Source organism: Aethina tumida, chromosome 4, assembly GCF_024364675.1.
Source record: "Aethina tumida isolate Nest 87 chromosome 4, icAetTumi1.1, whole genome shotgun sequence".
Lineage (NCBI taxonomy): Eukaryota > Metazoa > Arthropoda > Insecta > Coleoptera > Nitidulidae > Aethina > Aethina tumida.
Window position 1 is genome coordinate 18714109 of NC_065438.1, and position 26974 is coordinate 18741082.

The window sequence follows — 26974 nt, forward strand, 5'->3', positions numbered from 1 at the left end:
TGTGTGGACGTTAAACTTAACTTACAGAAGTGTCTACAAATCTTTTAATAGTAAATGTTTGTAGGTTCCAAATGAAACACTGAAAAGTTTATTCTGAAGGAGAGGATCAAAGTACTTCAAAATAATACTTCAAAAACTGTTTATTCCCGAATTATTTTCAAAAAATTTGATAATCACTTATTAAGAGCCAAGAAATATTACAAAATATTAGTCATAGAAAGAAGATTTCCAATTGTTGGCTCTTACATCTTAAAAAGCTTAGAAGAAGTTATAAATGTGACTCCATAAATAAGGTAATACAGATAATTAATGGTAAAAAGGCAACAGAAATACAAAAATGTTTGCAATGATAAGATTAAAAGCAGGTTATCCATGGTCACTTGTTAGTTAGTCAATTTATTTATTTTTATATTTTTCCTTCCTTTTTGAAAGTCTTGGGTACCTTTCAGTACGTAAAAAGTGTGTTAAACTTAACTTACAGAAATATCTACAAATTTGTTAACAGTAAATATCTGTAGGTTCCCAGTGAAATACTGAAAAGTAACTGGTGACTCTTAAACCATCATTTTGAAGAAGAGGATCAAATAATACTTCAAAAAGTGTCCTTTCTCTGACTCTCCTCAAAAAATGTTGATAATCAGTTATTAAGAGAAAACAAATATTACAAAATATTAGTCATACATAGAAGTTTTTCTATTGTTGGTTCTTAGATCCTAAAAAGCTTAGAATAGGCGATAAATAAGGTAACAGAGATAATTAATGGTAAAGAGGCAACAGAAATAGAAAAAATATTTTCAATGAGAAGATTAAAAACAGGTTATCCATGGTCACTTGTTAGTTGAAGTTCTTACTTCATTTTGACTTTGAAAGCGTTCTTAAATCTCGAAACCACTTTCAGAATGTAAAAAGTGTTAAATTTAACTTGCCTAACAGTGTTTCCAAATATCTTAATAACAATATAAATATTTCTAAATGCAGAATGAAATATAGAAGAGTAACTGGTTACTCTTCATCATTATTTTGAAGTACAAACGAATTGAAGGGATATCAAAGGTGTTTTAAAAAATAACTGACAACTAAAATTAATGTGTTTCAAAATTACACTTTAAAAACCATTCTTCTTTTTATTTCTTTCAAAATTCGTTTGTTGGGAGGTCATATAAAGAAGATTTAGAATCATGACCCCATAAATAAGTTAATATTGAAGTTTTTTCCTTCATTTTGACTTCAAAAGCAATCTTAGGAGTCAATTTATGGTGTTCAAGCTTAGCCTACACTAGTTTCAAGTCACCATCTTGAAGGTGTTTCTAAAAACTATTGAAGGAAAAAGTCACAGGCTTCTAAATACCTTAATCTTAAAAGGAATATCTATTCTTGACTTTTAGTTATTAACAACGTTGAAGATGAGGTGAAAAATGAAGTACTATTGAAAATTATTCGTAAAAAAAGAAAGAAATAGTTGAATTGAGAAGATTCTCAGCAGATAGTCACTTGTTAGTTGTTCTCCCACTTTAACTTGCAAAGCAATCTTAAGTCAAGAAACGACTTCGAAATATTTCGGTATGTAAAACATGTGGCCGTTAAACTTAACACACCACGATGTTTACAAGTGTCTTAATAATACATGTTTGCAGGAGTAAAGAGATTAAATTGTCATGGAATCTCCTCGGTGTCAAGAGCTCCGATGTCATAAATAAAGAATAGCTTTGTAAATGGACATGTTTACCTGAACAGTGCATTCAATAATGGCATATAATTTAACCGAGCGATATGTATAAATAATGGATTGTTATGATTTTTCTAATTGAACCATTAAATTAAATCTCCATCCAGCACATAAACCACTAAATAACTTGGAAGATGCATTTTAATGTTCGTAGGCCAAGGGCTTTTCTGTGACCTTACGGTTATTGTGTGTAAATAGTTGAGTCGAGGTAAATTCAGAAGAATAAATTTCATTGAAACTATGTTAATTACCCACTTAACAGGCACAAGAAAGGAAATGTGTGTAGATTGACGAAAATAATTTTCATATTTTCAACTTATGTTAAGAATGAACCGGGAACGGCGGTTAATAATTTAGTCCGGATAACGTGGTACAAAACCAAATTGTTTAGGAAGCCTTATAATGTGGCAAATAAAATTAAATTAGCATTTAATTCGACGGTCGGAGTTGCCCCGAACACTTGAGATCAACAAGTTGCTAATAATGTTCCCATTTTGCTGGCGAGCGAATAAAACTTCCCATCTTACATCCAGCCCAGACGATGTATTTACTAAATATATATCAATTTAATGAATACAAAGAGCACGTGGGAATAACGAGGCAAAACGGCACGGACAGTATATCCTCGTTTCCCCCCCAAGACTTACGAGCCGAGTTGGGACGTATCGAAAGTTCTCCTGGTCGGACGTTAGGAAAAATAATATTTCACAAGCAATTACCAAAAGTAACAAGAAGCGGAGGGAACGTCGCGAACAAAGAGGTGAGGCGAACCACCCTCGGGAACGCGAGGCCACAGGCAGTGCCGGGCCAGACGGAGGGCGTCAATGCCCACCAGCCAGTGTTACCGTTTGGGGGAGCACGACTTGGGACAGAAACAAGGCCGCGGCAGTCTCCGGTATTGATCCGCGCCACAAAATGTGTGTAGGTCTTCGGCTGATGGCTCTCTCCCGCTCTCTGCTTCGTCGCCGGCCGTCATATCTGGGCTGGGGCATCTGCGTCATCTCGCAACAGACGGTTCTTGAGGAGGATGCCGCGTCCCGCTTCCACCTCAAATATTCATGGGACCGGATGAATTCTTTACGGGGACAAAAGATGGATTCGTCGGTCGCTGGACGGTTGCCATTGTTGGCGTGCTTAAATGTGTCTTTTCATGGGGAAATTGTATGAATTCTTTATCGATTTGTGTCTTAGTACGGATGCCATTTTAAATCGGGGCTGACTGGGGCGAAATACATAACAATAAACAACTAGTTGAAGGGATAAAAGCTGTTATATTTTGGTTAATGATGAACTCATCCCAATAGGTACTCCAAAATGCAAATTACCAAACTAGTCGAATTAATTTGCATCGACAAACATGTGTGCTAATTAGAACAAAACATTAATTAGCAAAGTAACAAACATAAATACGTATCAAAGAGAAAACACACATTTTAAACAAAATGGGGGAGCTGATTAACTGATTATTATTTGTTATTGATTACAAGAAATTAGACCAAATCAACCCTCAAATAAGGTTTCCAATGGAATACAGAAAAATAAACTGTGAAACTTAATTGACAATTTTGAAGCACTGATTACCTGAGGAAGTAATAGAGGTGTTTTTAAAAATTATTGAAAAATATTAGTAATAAATTGAAAAATTTCTATTATTGGTTCTTAGTCCTTAGTAAATTATGATAAAAAGGTAACAGACACAGAAAAAAGAGTTGTATTGAGAAGACCAAAAAACAGGTTTCTCATTACCATTTGTTAGTTGTCAATGTATATATTTTTATAAGATTTTCCTTCATTTTGATTTTGAAAGTAACTCAAGACACGTCTTCATTATCTTTCAGTATGTATGGACTTAACAATAAAAGTTTGCAGGTTCCCAATGAAATACTGAAGAGTAACTGGTGACTCTTAAATCATCATTTTGAAGCACAGACTACCTGAACAAATAATGTAAGTATTTTTATAAATTCTTGAAGAAGAGAGTAAACATACTTCCAAATAATATTTTAAAAACTATTATTTCTATGATCCTTCAAGATTAAGTAGGAAAAAACAAATAGAAATATATTTTTGATACTCCTATGTTCCCAATAGAATGCTGAAGAATAAAGAGTGAGCCTTAAATTTTAATTTGAAAGCCCTGGTTACCTGAGGAACGAATAAAGGTGTTTACAAATGCCTCAACAATAAAAGTTTGTAGGTTCCCAATGAAATACTGAAGAGTAACTGGTGACTTTTAAATCATCACTTTGAAGCAGATACTTCCTGAACATATAACAAAGGTATTTTTATAAATTATTGAAGAAGAGAGTAAACGTACTTTCAAATAATATTTTAATAACTATTCTTTTTATGATCCTTCAAGATTAATTAGCAAAAAAAAAATAGAAATATATTTTTGATACTTCTATGTTCCCAATGGAATGCTGAAGAATACACAGTGAATCTTAAATTATAATTTTAAAGCCCTGGTTACCTGAGGAACGAATTAAGGTGTTTACAAATGTCTCAACAATAAAAGTTTGTAGGTTCCTAATGAAATACTGAAGAGTAAACTAGTGACTTTTAAATCATCATTTTGATACTTTCTGAACATGTAATAAAGGTAAGGGTAAACATATTATCAAATAATATTGTTCTTTCTCTAATTCTTCAACATTAATTAGCAAATAAACAATAACACATTACCTGAGAAAGTATTAGAGATTTTTTTAAAAATTATTGGAGAAGAGAGTAAACCATGTTTTCAAATAATACTTTAAATCTGTTTCTTCCTCGATTATTATAAAAATACGTGATATCCAGTTATTAGGAGACAATGAACTTTATAAAATATGAGTCGTAAATAGTAGATTATCTATTATTAATTTTTAACTCTTAGTAACCTTAGAAGAGCTAACGAATGCGACCCCACAAATAAGGTAAAGTAGATAAATTATGGTAAAGAGGCAACACACACAGAAAAATAGTTACATTGAGAAGATTTAAAGAAGGCTTGTCATGGCCATTTGTTAGTTGTCAATATATCTATTTTTATCAGATTTTCCTTCAATTTGATTTTGAAAGAAATCTTAAGTGAAGAAATCTCTTCAATGTCTTTCAGAATGTAAATTATGTGCTCGCTACGCATAAGTTACAACAGTTTTCACAAATGTCTTAACTTAACCTGAACAAGTAATAAAGGTGTTTTTAAGAGATATTGAAGAAGGTGGTAAAAGCACTTTCAAATAACTGTTCTTTCTCTCATTATTCAACATCAATCAATAAAGTAACAAACAGAAATTCGTGTCAAAGACAAAGCACACAAACTGTTAAATAAAATGATGGAGTTGATTAACTGATTATTACTTATTATTGATCACAAGAAACTGGAGCAAACCAACCCCTAGGCAATTATTTTAAATCAAGTAGGTATATAAATCTAAGGTACATTCTATTAATAATACATTTTTGATACCCCTAGATACTTCCCTATTGATTTTATCATTATAAAGAAGTGAATGTCATTGGCCATAAAAATGAGGTTGGTGTAAGCCAATTTAATGTTGGCTAAAAGCACATTACATGTTATACCAAAAAAAAATTGCTACTCCAAAGGAGATTTTGATTGCATCACTTGCCAAGCAAATCTGAAATTAAAACTAGACTTTTTCTTGTGTACTTGAGTTTCGATCAAACAATAGCCATCTGCATATTCATGTGTTTAAAGGGAAATTCCAGCGAATCAATTTAAATACCGGATAATTACGAATTAATCAGTTATAGTTGCAGATGTTTTGCATAAATTTATACATAATTCGTGGCGAATTTCTGCCAAATCCACCGTTGCCAAGTAATAAACGAATTGCCTCCATTCCATCACCACATAGCAACATCGAGTTGGCGGCGGCGGGGGGGAGATCCACGAATCTGGCTCAAACACACTGATGATATTTCGAGTGGTCTCTATCGCAGGCCCGATCCGCCTAATTGATTGGGCAAATGAAATTGAATCGTGGCAAACAGGAGAAAAAGGTTTGTGCACATGGCCGGGGCCAAGACAAGAAGAACGGGGCACGAAAGACGATAACGAGGCGACTTGTCTAAGTTTAACGCTTCTTTGTGTACGTTGTTTGCCGGATCGGACGGGCCTGGAAATGGGGCCTCCCAATCGGGGGAGGTCGCCACACTTTTCGTTGCAGGATTCGGTATACACCTGCGAAAACGCTGATCGACTAGTGGACACGTCGACATTCCATATACGCAGCAAAACCGATTCCTCTTCTTCATATCCGAGCCTGGTATGTAGTATAATGGGTAAAAACGAAAGATTTTATTAACCCTCACAAGCATATATATCAATATATGTGTATCTATTATCTCAGAACATATTTAAGGTTATAATTCAAAAGTAGGTCTTACTGGGATTCCTCCAAGTCTAAAAATTGAGTAGCAACAATAATCTACACGACTTAATAAGCCAGAAGAGCAAGATTTGTAGTGTAATAGGTAGAAACTAAAGTTTTGATTAACCCTCACAAGCATATAAGTAAATATATGAGTATCTATCATCTCAGAACATATTTAAGGTTATAATTCAAAAGTAGGTCTTACTGGGATTCCCCCAAGTTTAAAAATTTAGTAGCAACAATAATCTACACGACTTAATAAGCCAGAAGAGCAAGAATTGTAGTGTAATGGGTAGAAACAGAAGATTTTATTAACCCTCACAAGCATATAAGTCAATATATGTGTATCTATTATCTCAGAACATATTTAAGGTTATAATTCAAAAGTAGGTCTTACTGGGATTCCTCCAAGTCTAAAAATTGAGTAGCAACAATAATCTACAGGACTTAATACTCCAGAAGAGCAAGAATTGGAGTGGAATGGGTAGAAACCGAAGATTTTATTAACTATCACAAGGATATAAGTCAATATATGTGGATATATTATCTCAGAACATATTTAACATTATAATTCAAAAGTAGGTCTTACTGGGATTCTCCAAGTCTAAAAATTAAATAGCAACAATAATCTAAACGACTTAATACGCCAGAAGAGCAAAAATTATGGTGTAATTGGTAGAAACTGAAGATTTTATTAACCCTCACAAGCATATAAGTCAATATATGTGTATCTATTATCTCAGAATATATTTAAGGTTATAATTTAAAAGTAGGTCTTACTGAGATTCCCCCAAGTCTAAAAATTAAGTAACAACAATAATCTACACGACTTAATAAGCCAGAAGAGCAAGAATTTTAGTGTAATGGGTAGAAACTGAAGATTTTATTAACCCCCACAAGCATCTAAGTCAATATATGTGTATCTATTATCTCAGAACATATTTAAGGTTATAATTCAAAAGTAGGTCTTACTGGGATTCCTCCAAGTCTAAAAATTGAGTAGCAACAATAATCTACAGGACTTAATACTCCAGAAGAGCAAGAATTGGAGTGGAATGGATAGAAACCGAAGATTTTATTAATTATCACAAGGATATAAGTCAATATATGTGGATCTATTATCTCAGAACATATTTAACGTTATAATTCAAAAGTATGTCTTACTGGGATTCCCCCAAGTCTAAAAATTAAGTAGCAACAATAATCTAAACGACTTAATACGCCAAAAGAGCAAGAATTATGGTGTAATTGGTAGAAACTGAAGATTTTGTTAACCCTCACAAGCATATAAGTCAATATATGTGTATCTATTATCTCAGGACATATTTAAGGTTATAATTTAAAAGTAGGTCTTACTGGGATTCCTCCAAGTCTAAAAATTGAGTAGCAACAATAATGTACAGGACTTAATACGCCAGAAGAGCAAGAATTGGAGTGGAATGGATAGAAACCGAAGATTTTATTAATTATCACAAGGATATAAGTCAATATATGTGGATCTATTATCTCAGAACATATTTAACGTTATAATTCAAAAGTATGTCTTACTGGGATTCCCCCAAGTCTAAAAATTAAGTAGCAACAATAATCTAAACGACTTAATACGCCAAAAGAGCAAGAATTATGGTGTAATTGGTAGAAACTGAAGATTTTGTTAACCCTCACAAGCATATAAGTCAATATATGTGTATCTATTATCTCAGACCATATTTAAGGTTATAATTTAAAAGTAGGTCTTACTGGGATTCCTCCAAGTCTAAAAATTGAGTAGCAACAATAATGTACAGGACTTAATACGCCAGAAGAGCAAGAATTGGAGTGGAATGGATAGAAACCGAAGATTTTATTAATTATCACAAGGATATAAGTCAATATATGTGGATCTATTATCTCAGGACATATTTAAGGTTATAATTCAAAAGTAGGTCTTACTGGCATTCCCCTAAGACTAAAAATTGAGTAGCAACAAGAATCTACACGACTTAATACGCCAGAATTGGAGATATATCAATCAATATTTGTGTATCTATTATCTCAGGACATATTTAAGGTTATAATTCAAAAGTAGGTCTTACTGGCATTCCCCTAAGACTAAAAATTGAGTAGCAACAAGAATCTCCACGACTTAATACGCCAGAATTGGAGATATATCAATCAATATTTGTGTATCTATTATCTCAGGACATATTTAAGGTTATAATTCAAAAGTAGGTCTTACTGGCATTCCCCTAAGACTAAAAATTGAGTAGCAACAAGAATCTACACGACTTAATACGCCAGAATTGGAGATATATCAATCAATATTTGTGTATCTATTATCTCAGGACATATTTAAGGTTATAATTCTAAAGTAGGTCTTACTGGGATTCTCCTAAGACTAAAAATTGAGCAACAACGATAATCTATATTACTTAATACGTCATAAGAGCAAAAATTGTAGTGCCCATTGGCAGGCCCGATCCGCCTGATTGTTTGGGCAAGTGAGTGAAATTGAAAATTCAGACAAAATGGGAGAAAAAAGTTCGTGTATATGACCGCGGCCAAGACAAAGGATAGGGCCCCCCAATCGAGGAGGAAGTTCGCGACTCAGTAGCACACTTTACGTTGCAGGATTCGGAAGACACCTGCGAAAACGCTGACCAAATTGGTATTCCTGCGACGGCACGTCGACATTCCATATACGCAGCAAAACCGATTCCTCTTCTTCACAGCCGAGCCCGGTGAAAACAAATTTTATCTTATCTACCAATGCAAACGAAGTCCATATTTGAACGTTCGAAGGTTATTAATGCGAAAGACATTTTACGAATGCAAAAACCTTTAATTCCCAACGCGGCGAAATATTTTCCATTGTTGTTTTTTTTTCGCAAGTACTTCGTTGCCACACAAAAACATGTGTTATCGCGAAAAATTTGAGTTCTGTCTAATTGCGGTCGTGTTTGTGTTTACGTCTAGGTGGTGTTTATCTTCTTGCATAGGAAAAAATATTTTTCACTCGGCGATAGAGTCCACACTGGGCGACTGGTGCAAGAAACTTGTCGTAATTACATGTTATAAGAATCATATTATAGTTTCTAACATTTTATCGGGCTTCCTACTTAGATAAACACTAATTTATGTATTTGTGTGCGACTGGAAATTCAATCCGCACATCATACAGCTTTATTAAGTACAGAAACAGGAAGTGGAACGGCGACAAACCGATTTTTTTCCGTCATACCACCGCTGGTGGTCAAATGGAATGTGACATCTGGTTTTAGCAACGGCAAGAAACGAAACGTGCAGGAAAAAGTATTGTTATTTCGTTTATAACACAACAATAAAAGTGTCGGCGTGCACAGGCAATAATTAGAAACGAGCCATAAACTATGATAAAGTGACATTGCGATAAACCGCAAATTACAATGCAGATAACTTTTTACAAATTGAATTTCGCATTTAACTTCTAAGCCAAGAACCGATTCGAGTGTGGGGGTAATATGAACGGGAGGACATTCGATACCCGTACGCCCATCATAGTGCGCCACCGCCAGCTGGTATCGTTCGCCGTTCAAAAACGAGACGATTTTATCATCACGAAATGCTAAAGCGACTAATGACTTACTCATTACACATTAGATGACGTTGCAGCGTATTAAAGTGGGATGTTTCTCTGGCCGAACCTTAAAACTGCAGGCCACGCCAGCAGAAGACCGACGAGCAGCCAACCGTCGAAACTAGCGTGGTTAATGACTAATAAAACATTTTTAATAGTGGCTAATTATTGTAATTTAGTACAATCTTATCGTGATGGCAACACGTGGCCGTAATCTTGTTAAAGACTGTAAGATAAATATCGAAGAAGTGTGAGGAGAATCTTGAGAATATTCTTATCTGCCAATATATAAATAATTTAATATGCAACATTAACTTACACATCTTAATACGTTGGAAAAACAAGAAATGTGGTGTAATAGGATACCATTAACTCTCACAAGCATATAAGTCAATACATGTGTATCTATTCGTGTTATATCAGTACATTTTTAAGATTCTAATTCAATAGTACGTCTTATTGGGATTAACCCTAAATTAAGTCTAAAAATTGAGTATCAACTTGAGTATTAACAATAATCTACATGTCTTAAAATGCCTGAAGAACAATAATGGGTAGAAACTGAAGATTTTATTAACCGTCACAAGAATATAAGTCTATATATGTGTATCTATTACCTCACAACATATTTAATGTTATAATTCAAAAGTAGGTCTTACTGGGATTCCTCCAAGTCTAAAAATTGAATAGTTACAATAATTGACACGATTTAATACGCCATAAGAGCAAGAATTGTAGTGTAATGGGTAGAAACTGAAGATTTTATTAACCCTCACAAGCATAGAAGTCAATATATGTGTATCTATTATCTCAGAACATATTTAAGGTTATAATAATTAAAAAGTGGGTTTTACTGGGATTCTCCCAAGTCTAAAAATTAAGTAGCAACAATAATCTACACAACTTAATAAACCAGAAGAGCAAGAATTGTAGTGTAAGAGCAAGAATTGTAGTGTAATGGGTAGAAACTGAAAATTTTATTAACCCTCACAAACATATAAGTCAAAATATGTGTATCTATTATCTCAGAACATATTTAAGGTTATAATTCAAAAAGTAGGTCTTACTGGGTTCCCCTAAGTCTAAAAATTGAGTAGCAACAATAATCTACACAACTGAATACACCAGAAGAGCAAGAATTGTAGTGTAATTGGTGGAAACTGAAGATTTTATTAACCCCCACAAGCATCTAAGTCAATATATGTGTATCTATTATCTCAGAACATATTTAAGGGTATAATTCAAAAGTAGGTCTTACTGGGATTCCCCTAAGTCTAAAAATTAAGTACCAACAATAATCTACACAGCTTAACAAACCAGAAGAGCAAGAATTGTAGTGTAATGGGTAGAAACTGAAGATTTTATTAACCCTCACAAACAGATAAGTCAAAATATGTGTATCTATTATCTCAGAACATATTTAAGGTTATAATTCAAAAGTAGGTCTTACTGGGAGTCCCCCAAATGTAAAAATTGAGTAGCAACAATAATCTACACGACTTAATAAGTCAGAAGAGCAAGAATTGTAGTGTAATGGGTAGAAACTGAAAATTTTATTAACCCCCACAAGCATATAAATCAATATAAGTGTATCTATTATCTCAGAACATATTTAAGGTTATAATTCAAAAGTAGGTCTTACTGGGATTCCCCTAAGTCTAAAAATTAAGTAGCGACAATAATCTACACGACTTAATACATCAGAAGAGCAAATTGTAGTGTAATGGGTAGAAATTGAAGATTTTATTAACCCTCATAAGAATATAAGTCTATATATGTATATCTATTACCTCACAACATATTTAATATTATAATTCAAAAGTAGGTCTTACTGGAAGTCCCCCAAGTGTAAAAATTGAGTATCAACAATGATCTACACGACTTAATAAGTCAGAAGAGCAAGAATTGTAGTGTAATGGGTAGAAACTGAAAATTTTATTAACCCTCACAAGCATATAAGTCAATATATGTGTATCTATTATCTGAGAACATATTTAAGCATACAATTCAAAAGTACGTCTCACTGGGATTCCCTCAGGTCTAAAAATTGAGTAGCAACAATAATCTATACGATTTAATACGTTATAAAAGTAATAAATATAGTATATTAACTAAGAAACATTGGGAAGTTTTGTTCTCAGGCCTTCCTTCCATCCGCCAGCATTTAAATAATTTAACACGTCCTCACATGTGCAAATTAGCATCTCACCATTTTCTTGTATGACCAAGGAATTAATGAATAACAAGACTTCGCACTGGTGCGTCACTAAAGTGGCCTGCAATGAATAACTAGTTTTTTTTTTCATACATAATTAGATACAATATCGTCGCCTATGTATAATTTATTGTTTACCAACACGTATCGTCAACACGGTACGCCGTCATTATTACATCAACGTCTCGTTAAAGAGTTTCGTGGGCCGACTCTCACTTTCCAAAGACCTGTTGTTTACATAAAAGTCGAACATAAAACTATGAATGAGCACGGTTACATCTTCTTCGGCCGGACATTAGCATAATGTCAAGGAGGAAAGTTTTTTTTTTATTATTTCTCTCAACTGGAAGACCCGTAGCCGCGTTTTGCCTTATTAGTCAAGGCCATTCTTGAGCAAACAAGCAACTGTATATTATGTTGTCCGGGCGAACCGTTTTGATGTTGAGGTGTAACTGGTCGGGCAGGTATACAATAAATTGTGCCATCGTCGATTGGATAATTGATTCAATGTTTGGGGTATTCCTTTGACGGAGTGTTTAGATGTAAAATTGCTTAACCGGAATAACAGGATGTGCACGACGTGATTTATGGGGAAGTGGAATTGGGTCATGTCTTGTGTTTACTAATTGTGTCACTTGTAAATATGTAAACCACGTTGGTATCCGGCGTTTTTATCCAATTTTTCTGCGTTAGTTAGTAATGGTGAAGTATGGGTGAAATTTTCATGTGAATAAAACTAATTTGCCGAGACATATTGAGGACGGGGAAGCTAAATTGTACCATTCCGGACCTGTCTAAAACTTCTGGAACAATACGTTGTCGAAGCACATTTGTCTTGTGTGCTCTATTAAGTTTTTTCGTCGCGGAAACAGTTTTGCAATACATCTCAGTTTACTTTACTTCGCCATTGATGTTCTTCCCATGCTTAATCATCAACAAATATAGATTCGTCTGTCGAATAATCAGATAAGGGCACTTGATGTGTTCATTTTCCAGGAAAACCGCTCTCAATTGAAACATTCAGTCGTAGAACCATCTATCTCCATGGAATAACATAATAGATACATGACATCATGGCATTGTTCCCATTCTTGTTGTTAAATTGTTAGTTAACGACTACGCTGGAGGATACATTTTTACAATAATTTCTATAATGACGCCGTTTCTTCGGTCAACAAGTTTAAACGCCTGCTCCCAGAGTGTTGGCTGATAAACTGGCGGATGTGTGGTCACCGTTGAGGCCTTCCTTCTTATGCTTCCGCCAATTTCCAAGCGCATTTCGTGCATTAAAACGTTATTTAACAACGCGCCGCATAAAAAACCATGGGATGCTCCCACGAGATAACTGCCATTATCCGATGCTCGTAAACACATGCCATAAAATTAGTAAATAAAATCCAATAATATGCGAACGACTGATTAAAAATGCAAACGCCGCGATAAAAGTACGGCCCGATTGACGTAACGTAAACAAAAACGTTCTAAAATTAACTAGGGTCAAGAATAGATGAATGAGGCTGACGGCGGTCCTGCTGCGAAGGAATTTTCGCAGGGTACCACCACAAACGAACGACCAAAAGGTCGTGCAGCCACTCGGCGTCCTCTTTAGTCCGACCCGACCTTGGTACCGAAGCGTTTGCAAAGACGTTAGACGCGGTACGGCCCTGCGCGTCGCCCGTACGCACGGGACCGTCGCAGATGCGCGAGGAGAGGGCCCCCAAGGCACCGTCCGTCGCCTAAAGGACGGAACGGACGGGCCGAGTGGCCTATATCCGCCACGTCGACGGAGAGCTCCGCGCCAGCCGTGCCCCGGACCGGCCGGTGTTCGCCGTTGAAGAGAGATGCACTGGGCGCGACGTCACGTCGCTCTGCCCCCGCGGAACGTGGCCGAGGTCCGAGCGTACCGGGAGACGGTCGAAAGTTCATGGGCGAATGCGGTAATTTCATTCTTGGTTGGCATTTTGCTTGGTAATAAGGAAACTTTTTTTTATCTGAAGTCGATACGTCAGTTACATATGTATCTTCAAACATATTTTAGATTGCAATTCAAAAGCACATCTTGCTGAGACCTCTCCCACTCTAAAAATTGCGTAACAAATATAATATACACGACTTAAAACGTCAAAAGAGCAAGAAATGTAGTATAGTGGGTAGAAACTGAAGATATTATTAACCCGCATAAGCATTTAAGTCAATAATATGTGCATCTATTCTCTGAGAATATATTTAGGGTTTTTATTCAGAACTATGTCAATTAGTCACTATATGTGTATCTATTATCTCAGAACATATTTAAGGTTATAATTTAATAAGTCTTACTGGGATTTCCCCATGTCTAAAAATTGAGTAGCAACAATAATCTACACGACTTAATACGCCAGAAGAGCAAGAATTGTTGTGTAATGGGTAGAAACTGAAGATTTTATTAACTTTCACAAGCATATAAGTCAGTATATGTGTATCTATCATCTCAGAACACATTTAAGGTTATAATTTAAAAGTAGGTCTTACTGGGATTCCCCCAAATGTAAAAATTGAGTAGCAACAATAATCTACACGACTTAATATGCCAGAAGAGCAAGAATTGTTGTGTAATGGGTAGAAACTGAAGATTTTATTAACCCTCACAAGTATATTAGTCAATACATGTGTATCTATTATCTCAGAACCTATTTAAGGTTATAATTCAAAAGTAGGTCTTTCTGGGATTTCCCCAAATCGAAAAATTGAGTAGCAACAATAATTTACACGATATAATACACCAGAAAAGCAAGATTTGTAGTTTAATGTGTAGAAACTGAAGATTTTATTGACCCTCACAAGCACATAAGTCAATATATGTGTATCTATTACCTCAGAACATATTTATGGTTATAATTTAAAAGTAGATCTTACTGGGATACCTCCAAGTCTAAAAATTGAGTAGCAACTATAATCTACATGACATAATACGCCAGAAGAGTAACAATTGTAGTGTAATGGGTAGAAACTGAAGGTTTTATTAACTCCCATAAGCATATGAGTCAATATATGTGTATCTATTATCTCAGAACATATTGTTTAAGGTTATAATTCAAAAGTAGGTCTTTCTGGGATTTCCCCAAATCTAAAAATTGAGTAGCAACAATAATCTACACGATATAATACACCAGAAGAGCAAGAATTGTAGTGGAATGTGTAGAAACTAAAGATTTTATTGACCCTCACAAGCACATAAGTCAATATATGTGTATCTATTATCTCAGAACATATTTAAGGTTATAATTTAAAAGTAGGTCTAACTGGGATTTCCCCAAATCTAAAAATTGAGTGGCAACAATAATTTACACGACTTAATACGCTAAAAGAGCAAGAATTGTTGTGCAATGGGTAGAAACTGAAGATTTAATTAACCGTTACAAGTATATTAGTCAATATATGTGTATCTATTATCTCAGAACATATTTAAGGTTATAATTCAAAAGTAGGTCTTACAGGGATTCCCCCAAAACTAAAAATTGAGTAGCAACAATAATCTACGCGATATAATATACCAGAAGAGCAAGAATTGTAGTGTAATGTGTAGAAACTGAAGATATAATTCAAAAGTAGGTCTTACTGGAATTCCTCCAAGTCTAAAAATTGAGTAGCAACAATAATTTACATGACAAAATACGCCAGAAGGGTAAGAATTGTAGTGTAATGGGTAGAAACTGAAGGTTTTATTAACTCCCACAAGCATATGAGTCAATATATGTGTATCTATTATCTCAGAACATATTTAAGGTTATAATTCAAAAGCAGGTCTTTCTGGGTTTCACCCAAATCTAAAAATTGAGTAGCAACAATAATCTACACGATATAATACACCAGAAGAGCAAGAATTGTAGTGTAATGTGTAGAAACTGAAGGTTTTATTAACTCCCACAAGCATATGAGTCAATATATGTGTATCTATTATCTCAGATCATATTTAAGGTTGTAATTCAAAAGCAGGTCTTTCTGGGAATCATCCAAATCTAAAAATTGAGTAGCAACAATAATCTACACGATATAATACATCAGAAGAGCAAGAATTGTAGTGTAATGTGTAGAAACTGAAGGTTTTATTAACTCCCACAAGCATATGAGTCAATATATGTATATCTATTATCTCATATCATATTTAAGGTTGTAATTCAAAAGTACGACTTACTGGGATTCCCCCAAGTTCAAAAAATTGAGTAGCAATATTAATTACAAATTAACTAGTCGACAAGAGCGGAAAATGTAGTACAATAGGGCCCTATTAACGATCGTAATCACGTAAATCATGTTCCACAGCAAACAGAAATATTGATTGAATCAATTAACACGAACGGACATGTGTGAAGCCATTATAAGTTAATCAAATGGTTTTGCGCTCAGCCCCGTTGTACGGTCGGCGTGTCCCTAATTATAAAGTTTCCTGTTTTCGGTTCCCGCTGTATCAAGGCAACACAAAAAGTCGCACAACATTCGCTATTTCCGGCCGTCCGCGTATACCACGCTGGCCTATATCCAATCGGCCAACGCACAGAGACGAGCCAACGATGGACGGTGTGGGACCACGTCGCCGTTAGAGACGCAGGACGGGGCCGGAACGCCATACGTCGATTCCATGGCTGAGCACGCAACCCGGCCCAACTGTATGCAATTTCAAGAACGAAAAACCCGAGGACGAGGCACATTACTCACTACATCGAAACATCTCTCAAACGTAACAGGCCCCCCTCCCGGTCCCGCACGCCCCGCCGCCGCCACGATATACCAACAAACACGCGTTGATAACGGCGGCTTATCTTCCGCGACAAGGCTACGTTCAAGAAGTACTTCGCCACAAAGAGTGGATTCATTTTTTTTTTTGACGAAACGAAACCCCACGTGATGACCACAATTGCGCATTACACCGTAACCCCCTGTGCGAGGGGGGGCGGGAGCGTCCGATCAATCGATACCCGTCATCTGCAAGTCTTCGCCGATAACGCGATTAACACCTTAATAACAACAATAAACGGCGTGACGCCAGCAGCGGGCAACAAGCAACAAGAATCCACTCACCGTAACGCCCGTCGTCCCCAAAACTCTTGCCAATTGATCGTATCCAGACGCCGGGTGATGCAGACACGGACACTTCGCTTCCACATCCATCCAGTCCTCGAGTGCACTAAGTTACTCAGCCGACAATTGTCACTGTCTCCCACCAGCCAAAGGTTTCCAACGAGTCTTGCGTCACGTCAGCTGGCTCGACGGTCTGCCCTGATCCTGGATGGCCCTGCCAGGGGCCGTTCAGGAACGCGTTCGGGAATTGTTTATTATTATTATTAATTTATCATGGGTTTCGGCCGGGCGAGGAGTTTACGGACGCAACGATCGATGGCGCGTGTGGTTTTTATTAATCGAAGAACGAACAGGATGGCACTTGTGATAACAATAGCAACCATTGCACCTACTCGAGCATTTGTTGACCTCATTATTATTACGTTACGCATGTTTAGATATAATTCCGCGGTGTTTGTTGTTAATGCTCCTTCACGATAACGTGGCCAAGGATGCCCGTTCATCTGGTCCAACTGATGAGGCGGACTTTGGCGTGCGTGGATGGCTAAGTTTTGAAAGCAACGTCCAAAAATACCTTCAAACAATAACAGCCCCGAAAATAAGTTTCGTGGAACATGTACCCAACCGACTCAAACATTAAATTTGACTCGGAGGACGTCAACATTAAATAAGGTATTAGTGTACAAGTTGATTAAAATCCTCCAGATTACAGGTGGTGATAACTCATCTTATTTCCCCGAATCACCTCGTACAAATCGATCCATCTTACTTGTTTTTGCGATAGCCCAGCAATATTTTTAATAACGGTAACAAGCGTAAGGTAATTTTTATCTGTTGTTTTTTGATAAACAACCACTAAGCAAATAGCTCCATGAACTGTTTACTTTCTTTGTACGTTTGTACGTTTCTCCGTTTGTTTCGTCTGTACGACTTAAATTGTAATCTCGTTCAAACAACACCAGCGGCTGAAATGGAACGACGATCAAACGGATGGACGGAGAAGAAGGGAGAAAAAAAAAACGCATTCATAGCAACAGTTCTTGGCGATATTTATTGGTTCTTCTTGTTAAATTCCGCCAACTTGTTTAAATTTGCATAAAACTCAAGGATGCAGCTTGTCTAAATTGATGCCGTCATTATCTAAACAATCTTGTCGCAACACATGAAAATACAATGAAACAATTTTGTTATTACTTAAATATTAAATTAAACTCTGTAAATTGTTCCCTCCTTGCGTTATGTGTGTGTGTCGTGGGAATGGTTGAAAGTTTTGGATGAAGACGAACTTTGGAATTTTGCCCGAGCCCATCCAATTAACTTTGACGTTTGACTCGATATTCAAAAGAGGCTTGAACGCATGGTAAATGTTTAATTACAGTGCCTGGACTATTAACATCAATTGTATATACTTCCCAGTAATTTTCTTAATATTTACAAGAGTTTTATGAAAATGACTCTTTGTATGCATAAGTTAGTGTCATTAAAGCAACTAGTTGCCATTACATGGTAGTTAAATAATTTTCAATTTATACATTTTGTCATTTTACTGGCGACTATTTCGGGTGTCTGTTAAAAGTTATGTAAACTTGCAATCGATGCTTAGCCTTGAGGGGAACGCATTACGTAACGGCGATAATTAACGCTGCATTTCTTCAACTAGGATCTACAATAATTTCGGAGCGTGGCGACGGAATCGTTTAGATAATGACACCACCAACTAGAGACATCCTTGAATAAATTTTTATGCAAATTGGAAAACATTTTTACTGTAGTTTTGCAAAATCATTTCTAGCGTTAACAATTAATTTTTACTTGTCTCAAACACTTGCGGTGCTTTACTTGGAAATACAAAGATTATTTGATCCTCTTTCTATCGGAATATCGATGGAGAAATTCCGAGAACGGTGTTACAATAAGTTGTTCCGATGGTTTTTAAATCTATTTGAATATTGATAAGGTGCGCACGTCAAACACGGTTTAAATGGTTCTTTGAAGATGCCCAACCTTAGCAAAACAAAGCTGGTGGACTATTTTAAACTGATTACGGGATTGGGGCCACGAAAGTGTTACGAATGGGACTGATCGGAAGATTATCCCTTCGATAAATGTTGATCAATACACCAGTATTAACGTTTGATTATTTTATTTGATTACTGACCTATTTGTACTAACGGCGTCTCTTTAATGGAACATTCGGTTACGCAGATATTTTTATTTTTATGTGGTGTATCTAAGAATTTAGTCTAACCTAATTTGTCAGTAGGTGGCCAAGGTTACACTTGTAAGTAATCTGGGTTGCCGATATTTCATAAGAAGTTTAATTTTTTGTGTCACAGCACATTCTTACTAAGACTTATTTGAATCAAAATAAATTGTTATTTTTATTTTTGCAAAGTCATTAGTAACTAAATTTTATTGTATATTATAAGAACGTCAGAATTATTACTCAGATTACAGACAGTCCGTTTACAGATAATATATGATTATAGCAACCTGTTACTGGATGTCGGTCTATAATGTTCATTGGCTTTTTGTTATTGATGTTTCCATTATGCTGCTGGTCAGAATAAAATGAAATATTCTTTTAAAAAATATTAGGAATTATAACAACTTTGTATTTTATAGTATTTCATTGCTCGAAGATTTTTTTGTTATTGTACAGAGGCCAGAAATTATATCACAGGTTACAGATAGCCAGTGATATAATTCTCGGATAATTTGTGATTATAGTAACTTGTCATTTATGTATCCACTATACTGCTGGTCAGAATAAAATGATATATTCTTTCAAACATTCTGTACGTTTTTTATTTCATGTTAGTTAGAATTATAACAACTTTGTTCTCTATGGTATTTCATTGCTCGAAGTTTTTTGTATACTGTACAGAGTCCAGAATTATATCACAGGTTACAGATAGCCAGTGATTACAGATAACTTGTGATTATAGTAACTTGTCATTTTTATATCCATTATGCTTCTGATCAGAATAAAATGATTTATTTTTTTTTTTAAACTTACAGATAATTTGTGATCATAGGAATTTGATAAAATATAATATAAGATTCTGTTGATATAATATAATGTGATTCTTGAATCTCCTATGCTGCTAGTCAGAATAAAATGAAATAGTCTTCTGGACAGATTTTTACTTTTTACTTTAGAGTATTTAAGTGTTTTTTGTGCATTTCAGCAGTTGCTTTGCTTTTTATAATTGTTTAATAGTGGACTTTAGTGAAATTATGTTACTCATTTAGACAATAATTTTTTTTTTTTTTTTTGGGTAGGGACTTTTAATATAATATTACTTTTTTATTTAGATTGGGTTACCTTAATGGCTTCAGCCTCTTCCTTACAATTATGCTTCTGTTTTAACTCCTTCACCTTCTGTCTGTCTGTGATCCTGTGATAATCTCTGTCATCCTATCTCAACTCCTCTACATTTTTTCCACGTTACATTGCTTTGTTTGTCATTCAACTTTTTCTTGACTATGTTTTAGGGATTCTGCAACTCTTTGTTATTTTATCAAAACACAGGCTAAAACAATATAATAAAATAGGAAAAATTATACAACAATTTGATTTTATATATATAGATAATGCCAATACAAAATTTGTTTCAACATAATGATCTTATATTGATTGCACCTTTAGAAAAATATATATTCAACATTTTATGAAGTAAGAAGCTACAACATAAAACATTAGTAAATTAATATTATTTTGACAGTTCACATGGAATAAATAAATGGTAATACAATACTGAGCATTTCAAAGTGTTACTTAAATACTCAAAACAATTAACTTAAAATTAAGTGATGTCTAATAATAAATAATTTGTTAAAAATAAAAGGCAATCTGCCATAAATAAAAACCATACATTTTTTTCAATTATATTTATTATCTTAGTAAAAAGATACAAATTAGTTTTATTATAGCTTATAATCTAGATAAATTACGTCAATTTAATTATTCTAAACTTATGAGCTAGAGTCCTGAGAGTGGGTTCCTTACAATAACAATAACAGCATCACCCCTGATGAACATCTTCGAGATGAATCTGTCTTTGTTCACCGGCTTGGACTTCTTCTTGCCCTTGCCGGGTCTGGGCAACTCCGTCCACATTTCCTTCACGTTTTCCAACACCATGTTGCAGTGTCTGTCAAACGCTTTCACACGTCCGAGCAGTTTTTTGTTGTTCCTGCAATTGATCAACACTTGTGTGTTGTTTTTTACCGATTGGGTTAGGACGGATAGTGGGCCGGTGTTGAATTCCTCCTCCTCGCGCGATTGGAGCTCTTCGGCGCTCATTTCGGACTTCGGTTTTGCTAAGGCCATGATTTTTGTGGGTTTTGTACTACTTGTAAGAAATTGAACTTTTGTAGTTATGTGATTGAGGTTAGCGGCACAGAACGTTCGAAAACGCTTTTCTTTTGTTGGCAGTACTGAGGAAGATATAAAAAACCCTAGTTTTTTAAAATAACTTTCGGTTAGGTTGATATAACAAAAATAAATATTTTGTCTCGTAGTTTTATTAAAGCCTTATCATATTACTACTCATTTTACTTTTAATTATTTAAATTCAATAAAGGATAAATATTTTTCTAGATTTAATGCGGCGACCTCTATGCAAGTATTTTCATTTACAAAACGTCAGTAAACGTTAGTGAGGTTAAGTTCATAAAATATCAACAAACGTGATTTTATTTATTTTTAAAAGTGTACGTTGAGAGACAAATAACAATTACTTAAACCAAACAATGGCGGGTGATAAAAAACGTAGGTCAAGAAGCAGGGAGAGAAGTGATAGGACTGATAAGGACAGGGACAAGCGATTGAAGAGATCAAGATCCAGAAGTAAAGACAGAGGACACAAAAGACATAGGTCACGTTCCAGGGAAAAGGACAAGGCGGAGATCAGTAAATACAGGTCCGAACGTGATAAACCAGTGAAGTCAGATAGAGATAAGAAAGATGAGAGACCAGAGAGGAAGGACGAAAAGGATAAGAGACCCAATAAAGATGTTAAGAAGAAGTCACCCACTCCTGAGCCTACAGAGAACAAGGTGAAAGTTGAGGTGAAGCCAGAAGTTAAGGCGGAGCCCAAAAAAGAGCCTCTGTCTCTAGAAGAATTGCTTGCTAAAAAGAAGGCGGAGGAAGCAGCCAAAAGCAAGGTAAAAAATCACTATTAGTTTATAAAAATGTTTTTATTTTTGTTGTTGTTTTAGCCTGTGTTTTTGACAAAAGAGCAAAGAGCCGCAGAAGCCCTAAAACGTCGCCAAGAAGAGGTTGAGAAGCAAAGGAAGCAACGTGATGTGGAGAAAAAAATTGTAGAATCCATGCACAAAGAAAGAGTTGAGGAGATGAGAAAAGATGACAGGGATTATCGCAGGACCAGAGACAGGGAGAAGGAGGAGGAACTAAAACAGAAGGACAAGGATAAAGAAAAAGAAACTGATGCCATTAAGGAAAGATATTTAGGTTTGATCAAAAAGAAGAGGAGGGTCAGAAGATTGAATGACAGAAAGTTTGTGTTTGACTGGGATGCTGGTGAAGACACATCCTTAGATTACAATCCACTGTATAAAGAAAAGCACCAGGTAATATTTTATTAGCCTCACATTTACTTAAATCTCATTATTTTACTTATCAGGTTCAATTCTTTGGACGTGGCAACTTGGCGGGCATAGACATAAAGGCGCAGAAACGGGACCAAAGCAAATTTTACGGTGAACTCTTGGAAAAGCGACGAACTGACGCCGAAAAAGCGCAAGAAAAGGTCAGGCTGAAGAAGGTTAGAAGGAAAGAGGAGAAACAACTGTGGGACGACAGACATTGGTCCGAAAAAGACGTTCCCGAGATGACCGAGAGGGATTGGCGTATCTTCAGGGAGGACTACAATATCACCATCAAGGGCGGTAAAATACCCAACCCGATCAGAAGCTGGAAGGAGTCCGGCATTCAAAAGGAGCTGTTGGAAATTGTGGAGAAAGTAGGCTACAAAGAACCCACACCTATTCAAAGGCAGGCCATTCCAATAGGTATGCAGAACAGAGACATTATCGGCGTCGCCGAGACTGGTTCCGGTAAAACTCTGGCGTTCTTGTTTCCGTTGTTGTCATGGATTCAATCTTTGCCCAAAATTGAGAGGACTGAAGACGCTGATCAGGGTCCATACGCCATTATTTTGGCGCCAACGCGTGAGTTGGCGCAGCAAATCGAGGAAGAAACCGTCAAGTTTGGTCAGCCTTTGGGTATAAGGACTGTGGTCGTTGTGGGAGGTCTGAGCAGGGAGGAGCAAGGTTTTAGATTGAGAATGGGTTGCGAGATTGTAATCGCTACACCCGGTCGTCTTATTGACGTGCTGGAAAACAGATACTTGGTATTGAATCAGTGTACCTACATCGTATTGGACGAAGCTGATCGTATGATAGATTTGGGTTTTGAGCCTGACGTGCAAAAGATTTTGGAGTACATGCCTGTGACCAATTTGAAGCCGGACACCGAAGAAGCCGAGGACAGTACTTTGTTGTTGGCGAATTATAACAGTAAGAAGAAGTACAGGCAAACTGTGATGTTTACAGCTACTATGCCTCCGGCTGTTGAAAGACTCGCTCGGACGTACTTGCGACGTCCAGCGGTTGTTTACATCGGTTCCATCGGTAAACCCACGGAAAGGGTGGAACAAATCGTTCATATTATGGGCGAGAACGACAAGAGAAAGAAGCTCATGGAGTATTTGTCCAAAGGCTTGGAGCCACCAGTCATTATTTTCGTCAACCAAAAGAAAGGTGCAGACGTACTGGCTAAAGGTCTGGAGAAACTTGGATACAATGCGTGCACGTTGCACGGTGGTAAAGGGCAAGAACAGAGAGAATACGCCTTGGCCAGCCTTAAATCGGGTGCCAAGGATATTTTGGTTGCCACCGACGTCGCTGGAAGAGGTATCGACATCAAAGACGTCTCAATGGTCATCAATTACGACATGGCCAAAACTATTGAAGGTGCGTTCAGTTGTTTGTGTATTTGTTTATATTTTACAATCATTTGTTTCCAGATTACACTCATCGTATTGGTAGGACTGGTCGTGCGGGTAAAACTGGTATCGCTGTTAGTTTCTGCACAAACGAGGATTCAGCACTTTTCTATGATTTGAAACAGATGCTTTTGTCTTCGCCCGTATCCACTTGTCCTCCGGAATTAATGAACCATCCGGAATGCCAGAACAAGCCAAGCCAGCCCAAGAGACGCAGAGATGAAATGATTTTTGCTTAGATTAGTTTATAAAAAAATCTTTAACCTGATTAAAAAAATATAATTGATAAGGTATTTTATTTTAATTACTGAAAAAATTAGTAAAATCATATAGAAAATTAATCCAAATAATCAGTATTATATTGTAATAGATATATTATTAAAATAACTTTTAATAAACAATTTCTATTAGTCATTTTCCGGTGTTAAATAATGAACCAAATAAAATGTGTTCAAATACACAATAAGTGTTTTTTAGATGTAAAAATTTATTTAGTTGTTCAATATTTAAAAAGTAAAATATTTTGAAAATATTTTTAATTTAGAAAATTCAAATTATCCTCGTCAAAAAACACGCAGTGCAGTTGTTATTAGAGAATACTTAGATATCACAAAATGTGAAACTATTGGTAATTAATTAATTCACTAGATGTCGCCAGAATACACATTGCTGCAGTAAAAACACATTTTATATCTAATAAAAGTTTACTCTCTTATTGATATTAAAAAACTAAATTACAAAATACATGTTTTAAAACTAGTTTATTTTAAAACAATACAACTTTAGAAGACAATACATATTTATTATATCATTTTGGTTACAGTCACTGAATTTCTGATTGCTGTTCTTTGCCTTTGATTAAAACTCCCGTCTGAGGGTATTTCTCCAACATTTTCGTACGAGCTGTCTTTCTATCTTTAAAATATTCCGAATTATTATTAAAATCTGAGTATTTCTACATTACATCGAAAATAAATATAAAAGTTAAATTTACTATTTACACAATGCAACTTTAGGGCATAATACACAATATTCATGATCATCATCATCAGAATCACTGAATTCATCATCGTTGACTATATCGACAATCTCTGCGTACTGCTGGTCTATTACTAAAAACATTAATCAAATACTACGAATTGCTGAAATTTAAATTTGCTACCTTTATGAGATTCGAGTTCTATTCCTGTTGCTAAAAATCATGATGACATTAATTTTATATTTATAGAAAATGATTACTTACCCTCATCTGCTGATGGTCGTTCTCCTATTTTCCCAAGTCTACATTTCAAATAAAACACTGTGAAAATAAGTGTTCCAAAAAATGAAATTAGTCCTACACCTCCAATAATCCAAGAAACTATTGTTATTATAAAAGAATAATTATGAAATTGTATATGTTGGACGCCACACTGAATATTTAAATTTATTGTGCTTATATAAAAACTATCTTTAAAACATTTGTTGTTGCCATCATTTACGTTTCTTGTTAATTTTGCACACAGAATTTTTTCGAAACTAAAAGACGTTTCAGGTGTTTTAGGAACTGCAGAATTCGTTTTGACGTTGCTATTGGACTTGTATAGTATCATGTCAGTTAATGTCCAGAATTTAAAATTGAATAGTGCCTTGTTTTTAAAAATGGTGTTTATTATTAATCTGGAATTTTCATTGAATGGTTCTTTACTGCAAATATCCACGCGCCTCCACGTTTCATGAATCTGAAACATTTTAAATGATTAATTATGAAATAGTACCTTTCAGTTCGTACTCACGTTGTATCTGTATGTTGAAGGCATTAAAATACGATTAACGCAATTGTTAATATTAATTGTGTTGACCTAAAAATACTTATTTAACTTCCAGTCGTTGATATTGTAATACTTATTACGTCAATACTTAGTTTGTGTTCGTGAATTTCAACGTGAAAGCGGCAATTCTGACAAAAGGAAATGTAAAACTGGAGACAGTTATATTCTTCGGTGTTATTTGTAAAGTCATATTTAAACATTTTAGCTTCATTGATCAAATAATATGATTGCAATTCTGACAAAATGGACATTTTAAATTTGTTTTTTCCTAGTCTATTTTCAGTTAATTCACATTCCTCATTTAAGCCTGTAACCATCAAATTATTCTCAGTGTAATTTATAGACCACAGTGTAACTACCCATAAACTCCAAAAAGCTATGTTGCACTTCGTACAGTTCATCATATTTAAATAAAACGGTCGGATTGATGATGGATGAATTTTCAATATAAACTGCCCTTGTCATATTTAGTTGAACATATTTAAAGTTTACAGAGCCTAAAATATAAAAACATACGAATTTGCTAACAAGACTATAAAGGTACTTACGTTCTTGTCCTCCCAGAAGATGATGTGCAATGTCTCTCCAATTGGCAAGTGAATTTAAGTCCTTGATGTAACCAACACACTGCGTTTCTTTATTTTCCATTAATAAATAAGTTTTACTTCGCACCAAAGACAAATAAAACAGCAGAATTAAAAGCATCCTTAGGCTAGATGGATGCGATTAGTACTTATTTATTTTCATTATATTTATTACATTTGTATTAATACCAGTGGTTATTTTGTAAGCTTGTTGTAAATTGAAAGCTATATTTAATTCAACCACGAAGATAAGCAATTTCCTTTCCGCTTAAATAATCTACGTAAAATATTTTTTTTTCAGGAAAAAATTGTTTAATTAATTTACATCGGATGCGGTAAACAAAATTTTTACCGGATAACGAGCAAAACCGAAAATCGAGTTCATGATCGTACAAATATTATTCGTGACAGTTTATATTTTTCGGAAATAAATAAAAATAAATTGGTAGACTAATTAAAAACATACTAAAAATACAAATGGACAATTAATAAAATATTTTGAGAGTACATTACATATATAAATAATATTACGAATTATTAGCATCAACAATGATTTTTCTAGCTAT

The 26974-nt window shown here is 35.2% G+C and overlaps 4 protein-coding genes across 4 annotated transcripts in view; 1 reads left to right on the forward strand and 3 right to left on the reverse strand.

Moving 5' to 3' along the window:
- Positions 1–17058, reverse strand: part of LOC109601872 (zinc finger protein 91) — an 80314-nt gene extending 63256 nt beyond the window's left edge. Inside the window, exon 1 of the mRNA XM_049966213.1 lies at positions 16980–17058. The gene's annotated coding sequence lies outside the window, so the exon portion shown is untranslated. The remainder of the gene's footprint in view (positions 1–16979) is intronic.
- Positions 17059–20856: 3798 nt separating this feature from the next.
- LOC109605999 (small nuclear ribonucleoprotein Sm D2) lies at positions 20857–21412 on the reverse strand. Its single transcript, XM_020022589.2, has one exon. It carries the CDS (start codon positions 21313–21315, stop codon positions 20965–20967), a length of 351 nt encoding a protein of 116 aa, XP_019878148.1. The 5' UTR covers positions 21316–21412; the 3' UTR covers positions 20857–20964.
- Positions 21413–21597: 185 nt separating this feature from the next.
- LOC109605998 (probable ATP-dependent RNA helicase DDX23) lies at positions 21598–24302 on the forward strand. The gene is made up of 4 exons (XM_020022588.2): positions 21598–22151; positions 22206–22577; positions 22631–23981; positions 24035–24302. Exons 1-4 carry the CDS (start codon positions 21738–21740, stop codon positions 24250–24252), a joined length of 2355 nt encoding a protein of 784 aa, XP_019878147.2. The 5' UTR covers positions 21598–21737; the 3' UTR covers positions 24253–24302.
- A 455-nt stretch (positions 24303–24757) lies between these two features.
- On the reverse strand, positions 24758–26747 carry LOC126265303 (uncharacterized). Its single transcript, XM_049966278.1, has 7 exons — positions 26373–26747; positions 26184–26321; positions 25905–26131; positions 25789–25854; positions 25257–25734; positions 25176–25205; positions 24758–25125 (listed from the first exon to the last, which is right to left on the reverse strand). The coding sequence occupies exons 1-7, from the start codon at positions 26527–26529 to the stop codon at positions 25007–25009; spliced, it is 1215 nt and encodes a 404-aa protein (XP_049822235.1). The 5' UTR covers positions 26530–26747; the 3' UTR covers positions 24758–25006.
- Positions 26748–26974: the final 227 nt, after the last annotated feature.